This window comes from Prunus dulcis, chromosome 4 (assembly GCF_902201215.1).
Source record: "Prunus dulcis chromosome 4, ALMONDv2, whole genome shotgun sequence".
Lineage (NCBI taxonomy): Eukaryota > Viridiplantae > Streptophyta > Magnoliopsida > Rosales > Rosaceae > Prunus > Prunus dulcis.
Window position 1 is genome coordinate 3,180,433 of NC_047653.1, and position 8,153 is coordinate 3,188,585.

At 38.5% G+C, this 8,153-nt stretch overlaps 2 protein-coding genes across 2 annotated transcripts; one reads left to right on the forward strand and one right to left on the reverse strand.

The window, feature by feature from the left end:
• Nucleotides 1-482: 482 nt before the first annotated feature.
• On the forward strand, nt 483-4,911 carry LOC117626280. The gene is made up of 4 exons (XM_034357951.1): nt 483-852; nt 1,444-2,586; nt 2,692-4,281; nt 4,376-4,911. Exons 2-4 carry the CDS (start codon nt 1,582-1,584, stop codon nt 4,412-4,414), a joined length of 2,634 nt encoding a protein of 877 aa, XP_034213842.1. The 5' UTR covers nt 483-852; nt 1,444-1,581; the 3' UTR covers nt 4,415-4,911.
• Nucleotides 4,912-5,902: 991 nt separating this feature from the next.
• Nucleotides 5,903-7,798, reverse strand: LOC117624212 (putative two-component response regulator ARR21). Its single transcript, XM_034355358.1, has 6 exons — nt 7,465-7,798; nt 7,285-7,361; nt 7,136-7,172; nt 6,804-6,987; nt 6,304-6,706; nt 5,903-6,221 (listed from the first exon to the last, which is right to left on the reverse strand). The coding sequence occupies exons 1-6, from the start codon at nt 7,796-7,798 to the stop codon at nt 6,003-6,005; spliced, it is 1,254 nt and encodes a 417-aa protein (XP_034211249.1). The 3' UTR covers nt 5,903-6,002.
• Nucleotides 7,799-8,153: the final 355 nt, after the last annotated feature.

Consider the following 8,153-nt stretch of genomic DNA (forward strand, 5'->3'; position numbering starts at 1 on the left):
CACACACTGCCTCATCAAATCATTTGAGTTTCTGTTACATTTTGCAGAGCTTTTCTCCTAATTTTCTTTTTCACCACTAAGTTGTAAATTAATCAATTAATTTTTGATTTAGTTAAAAAAGAAAAAAGAAAAAAAGATTGAGTATGATTTATAAAGTTGCCACGCGGACAAGGAGTCAGAGAGTGGACTGAAAAGTCTGAAAGTTGAAATAATAAATAAATAGGTCGGTCCACTAAGTTTGGCAGGATTGAAGAAATAAAAGAAAGGAAAGAGATTTGGATCAGCAACGGTCTCTGTTCCGCAACCGTAATGTCCGTGACCACACCTCTTCCCCTCCAAAGGTCTCAATCCCGATTTAATTATTTTAGGCTTTCATAAATAACCCGGCAAGAATAAAAGGATGAATAAAAATCCCCATAACAAGAAAGATTGAAAGATCAAAACTTTATGGAGGAGGAGAGGAGGGGACCACGTTTCTAGGAACAAGCAAGCAAGCAAAGCAAGGCAGAACAGAGCAAAATGATCAAATGTACCGTACAATGTTACAATGCAGTATAGCAGCCGGCAGTAGTTTTATCTTCTGCATGTGTTTGGTCTTAGTCTACTTTACTCTCTCTCTCCTCTGTTCCGACAATCCATATACACTCTTCGAAAAGTTAAAAACCACATACATACTCAGCTTCTTCCACCTCTCTCTCTCTCTCATCCTTTGGCTTTGCTTTTCTTTGGTTACACTCATTCCCCAAACTCTACGGCATCATTCTCGGAGCCAAATATCAGCAGGCTCAAAGCAATCTCTCTCTCTCTCTCTCTCTCTCTCTCTCTCTCTCTCATGCAGTGAGAGCCTGAGAGGTATGCCTCTTTATCTTCTTCAATGAACTTTTATTTTGATATGGCTGTTTAATGACCAATGGTGTTATCAACTGTAATGAATTTAACTTGCAGAAATACTTTTTTTGGTTTTCTGGGTAATTCTGGGTTTTATTTGATATAGTTGTTTGTTTCTTTGAAATGGGGGGGTCACAATAAAGTTTCTTCTTTTGGCTCTCACTTCAAGGTTACTGTTTGTTAGATCTTATTGATGGAATTGTGATGAGGGTTGCAGATTGTTGTTGTAAGGGTTAATTCTTTCTTCTTGGCCAGAACTAGTAATTCTTTTGGTTGTGAGACTGTCAGAGTAGGTAAAAATCAGTTCGTCTACTAAATGCTTTTCTGTTAGTTATTTATTCATAAATCCCAGCACCTACTGACTGTCTTTAAATTATTGGATTTGGCTTGTCTGTATAGCTGTTAATGTTTTATCAACTGCTTTTCTGTTTTTTTTTTTTGTTGTTCAAATGTTCTTTCCAGTCATATCTATTACAAGTAGCATAACTGGAGTTGAGCATGCTAGTTGATACAAACTCTGGTTTGTTTTAGTGATTTTATTCTTCTCCGTTTCAGGATTTATTTCAATTCGGATGGTAAGGGATTTACCATGATCTTTTATGCCATCCCTGTTGTTAGCAATTGAAGCTTCTTTCTCGGTGAAATTTGAATAATAGAGGGATTGAGCAGAATTGGCTTGACCTGAATTAAGATATGGAGGAAAGAAAATTGAATTTGAATGCACGATTTTTGTCTGTGAGACGAATTGCTACAACACCAGTGTGCACAGATGGAGAGAAAGAGAAGATAATTCAGAGGCCCGATGGACGACATACTCTTCCACCTTACAGATCAGACTTTTGTTTGGAGCAGGTAACAGAACCAGTTGCAGTTCCTTTTCACTGGGAGCACATCCCTGGAAAGGCTAAGGAAGATAAAGAACCGGAGACTCAGCCTCGGGAGGAGACGTCTGTCACTCCTAGGCTTCCCCCTGGGAAGCCTATAGATTATGTTACACAGCAAACTTTAGAAAAGGATCATGCAGATCGAAATGGGATTAGACCTCAATTTAAATCATATTCTTCGAACGAAAATGTGATGGATTTGAAGTGCTCAAAAGAGAAAACAAATGAGAGAAGGGCCTTGGAAGTGGAGGATGAGGATGATGTTTATTCGGATGCACTTGAGACGATTTCCCCTACAGAGTCTTTCTCCTTCAACTGTAGTGCAAGTGGTCTGAGTCAATCTGATGGTGCAGATGTGAAGCAATCTAGAGCCTTCTCTGTGGATTTGCAAACTCGAGATTTGATGATGAGTCGCTTCTTACCTGCAGCCAAGGCAATGGCTTTGGAGACACCTCATTATGCTGCAAAGAAGCAATATATAGCACCTGAACAACCAAGACAAGTCACAAGGGTAATTCGTGAGGATATCAGGCCTTTACCTAATGAACAAGGGTCTCACATGGAACTGCAATATGACCAATATAAAGAGGAGGAAGAAAGCGAAGGAGAAGATGATGAGTATGATCCCTCTGGCTCCATTTCAGCAAAGGGTTGTGGGTTATTTCCTCGGTTGTGCTTAAGAAATTCTTTATGCCTCTTAAGTCCAGTTCCAGGGATGAAAGCTAGGACCCGGGCTCTCATGTCTTCCTCCTCTGGGGTTATAAGACCAGAAAAAACTACTTATGGTCGGTCTCACAGCCAACCACTCAACAAGGTTAGTAGGACACTTTCGTGTCTCTGGTTTTCTTTCAATTTTTTTGCATCCAATAACTAGAAGAAATCATATACAGTACTGACAGTCTTGTACTATTTTAATTAGCATGCTTTGGATGCTGCTTATAAGCACAAATCAAAAGGTGGAATCAAATCAGGTGAATTGCACAAGTTTGATAATAAGGCGGCTGGTGAATCCAGTCGCTTTTCACATTCTGGTGATCTAAAGAAAGGGAGGTCATCTCCCCTGAGGCATTCACGAAGTGCTTGCATATCCCCCTATCGAAATGAAGCACCTTGTGGAGTCAAATCAGGTGAATTGCAGAAGTTTGAGTACAAGCAGGCTGGTGAATCCAGTCTCTTTACACGTTCTGGTGATCTGAAGAAAGGGAGGTTATCTCCCCTCAGGCATTCACAAAGTGCTTGCATATCCCCATATCGAAATGAAGCACCTTCTGGAGTCAAATCAGCTGAACTGCAGAAGTTTGAGTACAAGCAGGCTGGTGAGTCACGTCGCTTTTCACATTCTGGTGATTTAAAGAATGGTAGGTCATCTACCTTCAGTAATTCACGAAGTGCTTGCGTATCCCCCTATCGAAATGAAGCACCTTGTGGAGTCAAATCAGGTGAATTGCAGAAGTTTGAGTATAAGCAGGCTGGTGAGTCCAGTCGCTTTTCATATTCTGGAGATTTAAAGAAAGGCAGGTCATCTACCTTCAGTAATTCACGAAATGCTTGCATATCCCCCTATAGAAATGAAGCACCTTGTGGAGTCAAATCAGGTGAATTGCAGAAGTCTGAGTATAAGCAGGCAAGTGCATCCAGTTGCTTATCGCATTCTGGTGATTTTAAGAATGGTAGGTCATCTCCCTTCAGGCATTCACGAAGCGCTTGCATATCCCCTTATCGAAATGAAGCACCAAAGTCTCCATTTCCTGGCGTGGGGTTTCTTGGCATTCCCAGAGAAGAGAGTGTCAAAGCCAATAGTAAGTTCAATCTGCGTAACAAGGGTGGTCACAAATTTCAGGAAGTGTTAAGCCACCAAAGAAGTATACAAGGGCCACGCTCTGAGAGCCCTACCATTGAGAAGACACTGTATGTAGATACTGTAAATACTGCCAAACTATCATGTTCAAATTCAAGTTCTTTAGTTACCAAGGAACAAGTAGACTCTACTGGTGAGGATTTTGATACCTTATTAAAGAGTAGAGACACGGAAGAAACTTGTACTGAATCGTCGTTTCTAGATATCAAATGCCTGACTTATTTGGAGGGTGGTGGCACATTGGAACATGAAGTATCAGATTCCATTGATGACAATCTACCTTCGTTATCTGACCTCTCACATGTCAAAGGCCAAGTAGTTGCAGTGAAGAACTCTCAGCTAGGAACTGGTCAGGATATTGAGCCATTCAGCTGTTCAAACTCCAGTGCTAATGGAAAAAGTGGTCAGATTATAAAAGCAGATCCAGGAATTGTTGATGCTAGTTCTGTACAGTCTCCTCTTCCCCCACCTTTACCAAGATCACCTTCTCAGTCTTGGCTTTGGTCTACCCTTTCTTCAATTTCTTCGCGATATCCAATTTCACAAGCACGTACTAAAAGGTTGGATTCCAAGACATCCTCCACCAGCACCAAGTGGGAAACCATTGTAAAAACTTCCAATTTGCGCCATGATCATGTTCGTTATTCTGAGGTAATCTCACCATCCTTCATTCTCACATAATTTCATATATACAATAGAAGTTCTATGATAAAAGGGAGCTCTAACTTTTCTCCCCCCTTGACAGGAATTGATTGCTCATATTTCTCAGCAATCCAAGAGTTAGAATTGCCGTGGTCTTCCAAAAATGTCTCCACGCTTGCTGCCTTCATTTGAAAAGTTTGTTTGAAGCTGACCAAAAGTAGTTAACATCGGCTGGCTATCTACTTATTTTATTTTTGCAGAGAGGTTCTCTTCCCCCCATCGTTTTTGCTCATGATATATTACTAGATGAATAACTTTGGTTTTCTCAGCTTTTTGCTTCTTGGCTTTCTCTAGCTTACAATTGATTTCTTCTCTTACAAGTTGAACTGAGATAGCATATAAGCAAAAAAGGTCACACGGGCCCAATTTCTTGTAATTGGAGTATATCTTTCAGACAGCAATTCTAATTTATTTGGCTTCCTGTGATGCTGATGTATAGGAATGAATAGTTTTTTCTTTTGGGGTCATGATGCTGATAGTTCTTATTGGCTTTGATATTTTTGGAAAGATTAGATCAATCATCCTATGGATTGATCATTCAAATATTTGTATATGTCAGTTTTGCAGTTTCTTTTCTTCTGTCAAAAAGGAAATGTTTGTTCTTGATAGCCCAGAAAGCTGAGACTCCATCAGCTACTTGGAACTCAAATAAAGTCTTTTTCCTATTTTTTTAAAGTCCAAAAAGAGAAGCAAAATAAATCTTATAAATCCCAAAGCAGGACTGTGTAGCTATAAAAGGCCCGTATTATTTTGTGGGCTGTCCGACTATGAGATTGTTGGCAAACTTTGCATTGAACGCATGACTCAATCTAAACTTCCAATCAATGGCCTACTTGAATTCAGTTTATTTAACTTAACCCAGTATCAATGTTTTCCGACCAAGAAAAAGGTTTCAATGTTATTATTCTAGCAACCAAAGCTTATAAATAACATAAACTCATGAACATTTGGTCGTGGTACCTAATTTCCGACAGTTGAGGTCAAATCTCATCAACACAGTTGTTGAGTTAAATAATAATAATAATCACATTAGTGTCTTTTTGCCTCTATACTCTTTACTTTAGTCCCCTTTTATTTGCTAGACCGGATATAAAATGCTGAATTGACTCAAATGAGTAGTTGCCAAAAATATAAAAGAATGGAGTCAAATGAGTTGATTCGGCCATGCCTTTCTTTCTTCTAATGCTTACATTCACTCCACGATGATTGCATGTATGTTGCATATTAAATCTACAAACACATCTAATGAATACAATCCAACGATCGAGACTAGAAATATGTTAAAGAGTACTTATTGGAGAATCTCCCCTATCTTCTAATGCTTACATCCACTCCACGATGATTGCCCCCTCTCTTTTGAACTCTCTCTTTCCAAATCCAATCCTGCATGGAAATTTAATGATGTATCTTCATTCATGCATTAGAAGGTTCAACGAGTAAAATTTGAAAAGCCACCCGCAAGTTTTTTTCTTTTGAAAAAGCTTGTAGTAAATTCAAAACAATAGACTTCATCAGTCGTATAGTTTTGGTTTCCATCACATACGTACTTTAAGAACTACTTCAGCTTCAACGTGGCCTGGCTACATGACATTGATTTGTACACACTGGAATTAATTGTGTTTAGATATACCCGCCCTATATTCATGACTATTTGCATTGTTCTACAATAATTAGAGAGAGAGAGAAAGCTTGGTGCTAATTTCCTGCTTGCTCCTGTCCTCAAGCGCTTTGTAATAGTTTTGTTTAATTCTTTGGGCAGTTTCATAAGCTTCTTCACTAACCATCTGATGTTGGAAAATCGTCTTCTCATGATTCTCAACTCTTCGGCTCAGACCCAATTCCAATTCAGGCATCCACTCCTTGTACTTCAAAATCTTTTCTTCGTTCAACTGTATTTCAATCAGTTAATTATTAGATAAAGAATACCGAAACAAAATTTAAACTAATGAATATAAATGATGAGAAACGTACCTCAAGCCTAAATGGGGGCTCGAATTCAGTTTTGTGGCAACTGGAATTGCTGATAGAATTGTGTGAATTTGATGGAAACCGCCTCGTGTTCTTGTTCTCTCCAAGGTTCCATTCTGTTGATCTTGTATTGTGGAAAAACTGCTCATTATTCAACCTTGGTGTGGTGCGCATATGACGCACTAAATGATCAGATTGGGAGCCATTATAATTATGTGACCAATTGATTTTTGCAGGAAATCTTTTAGCTCTCCAACATTGTTGTTTGTTAATCATTCCAAATGGAGGCCACTTCTTTTCCTCAAGAAACTGGCTAGGGTTTGTGGGGACAGTAGTCGATCGCACCGTCATTTCCATGGATTTGTTGCCTTGTACAACTTCTTTGTTTAGTAGAGAACATGATGACCTTAATTATTAGAACAACATCATTTCATCAGGTTTAACAGATCAAGGAAAGAGGGAGAGAGAGATAATTTGTATAGTATAAATTAAAGTATATATACCTTGGAACGTTAGGTTTAAAATCTGAGTGTAGTGGTTGTCTGTGGTCGTGTGAAGGTGTCGCTACAACAATGCCACCGTTGTCCGTTCTAAAGTATGCATGTTGACGAGGCTGCTTAATTGTTTGGTGCAACATGCAAGCTATGTGATCCCTCCCATGCCTGGATTCTTGTTTCTCAGATACCACTGTACATTAATAAATAAATTAAGGAAATTTAGTTGCGTGAATGAGTTTTTTATTATTATCTGAATTATTTAATTGTTTCACTTTCTTTTTCCTTGAATAAATTAAAATTCAGTATTATAAACTCGAAGACGAGAGATGAAATTTTACCTTGACCATCCCCATCAAGCTTCTTACTTCGATACATCTGATAATGGAAAATGCATTATTAAATAGAAGGATATCAGTTGGGAAAACAAGGAAGGATGGGCAAATTATATATCAGAACAGAAACTGGTTTAAGAATTAGTCTATGATACCTGCAAGTGACTCTTTACATGCGAAATGCTAAGTCCTTTCACATTCATGAGCTGAAGAACTAACTTGGGAGTTGCTCCTACACCAATAAGTAAAGGGAAGAATTAAAACTAATGTTAAAAAGGATATGTATATATATATATATATATATATAATATGATCTAGCTAAGCTAGAAACTTACTGTCTTGGCCACCGAGTCTTTCAACAGCATGAACAAAAGAAAGATGGAGTTGAGGTGTCCACCGGAGACGAGGCATTTTCGATCTCACATATTGCCTTACTTTCCCTCTCCGCCCTTCATTTCCTTCAGCACTGGATGCAGTACTACTATTGATATTCCCTTGACCTCTTTTTTCGTCGTCTTCGTCAACACTCAGTTCGAATTCTTCAACCTTGGTATCATCATAATTGTCACTACCAGCTTCTTCATTCAAATCAAAGGATGAGCATTTCAATTGGGAAGACCCCTCTGATGTGTTTTCTTCCTGATCACCATAATCTTTCTCATTGGTCATGGCTAGCTCTAGCTAGCTTCTTAAACTCCCAAGACTGATAAGTGATGTCCTCTTAATCAGGTTGCTGTATGTTGCTGGAAAAAATAAAATAAAAATCATCAAATGAGAATTAAAAACAGTGAGTTTCACAAGAAAAGAAAAGGAGAACTAAAGTCCTTTTATAGTCATCCTGCACGCTTGGTAAGATTGCGCCCGACTAAAATACATTTTGAAAACAAATCCTGAATGGACATGATCATTGAAAAATATAAAGATGCATCGAAGTTAATCAGTATTGCTAAGAACAAGAGTTTTCATCAATATGCTGACAAGAGTTCAGCTGTTATCTGCCACTCCAGAATAAATTATAAACAAA

Bases quoted from the DNA above. Each gene is read 5' to 3' on its own strand.
- LOC117626280 (XM_034357951.1), top strand. From the start codon at position 1,582: ATGGAGGAAAGAAAATTGAATTTGAATGCACGATTTTTGTCTGTGAGA. The intron at 2,587-2,691 runs GTTAGTAGGACA...TATTTTAATTAG, and splicing joins ACAGCCAACCACTCAACAAG to CATGCTTTGGATGCTGCTTA. The intron at 4,282-4,375 runs GTAATCTCACCA...CCCCCTTGACAG, and splicing joins ATCATGTTCGTTATTCTGAG to GAATTGATTGCTCATATTTC.
- LOC117624212 (XM_034355358.1), bottom strand. From the start codon at position 7,798: ATGACCAATGAGAAAGATTATGGTGATCAGGAAGAAAACACATCAGAG. The intron at 7,173-7,284 runs GTATCATAGACT...TTCCATTATCAG, and splicing joins ATGTAAAGAGTCACTTGCAG to ATGTATCGAAGTAAGAAGCT. The intron at 6,222-6,303 runs GTACGTTTCTCA...ATTGAAATACAG, and splicing joins AGCCCCCATTTAGGCTTGAG to TTGAACGAAGAAAAGATTTT.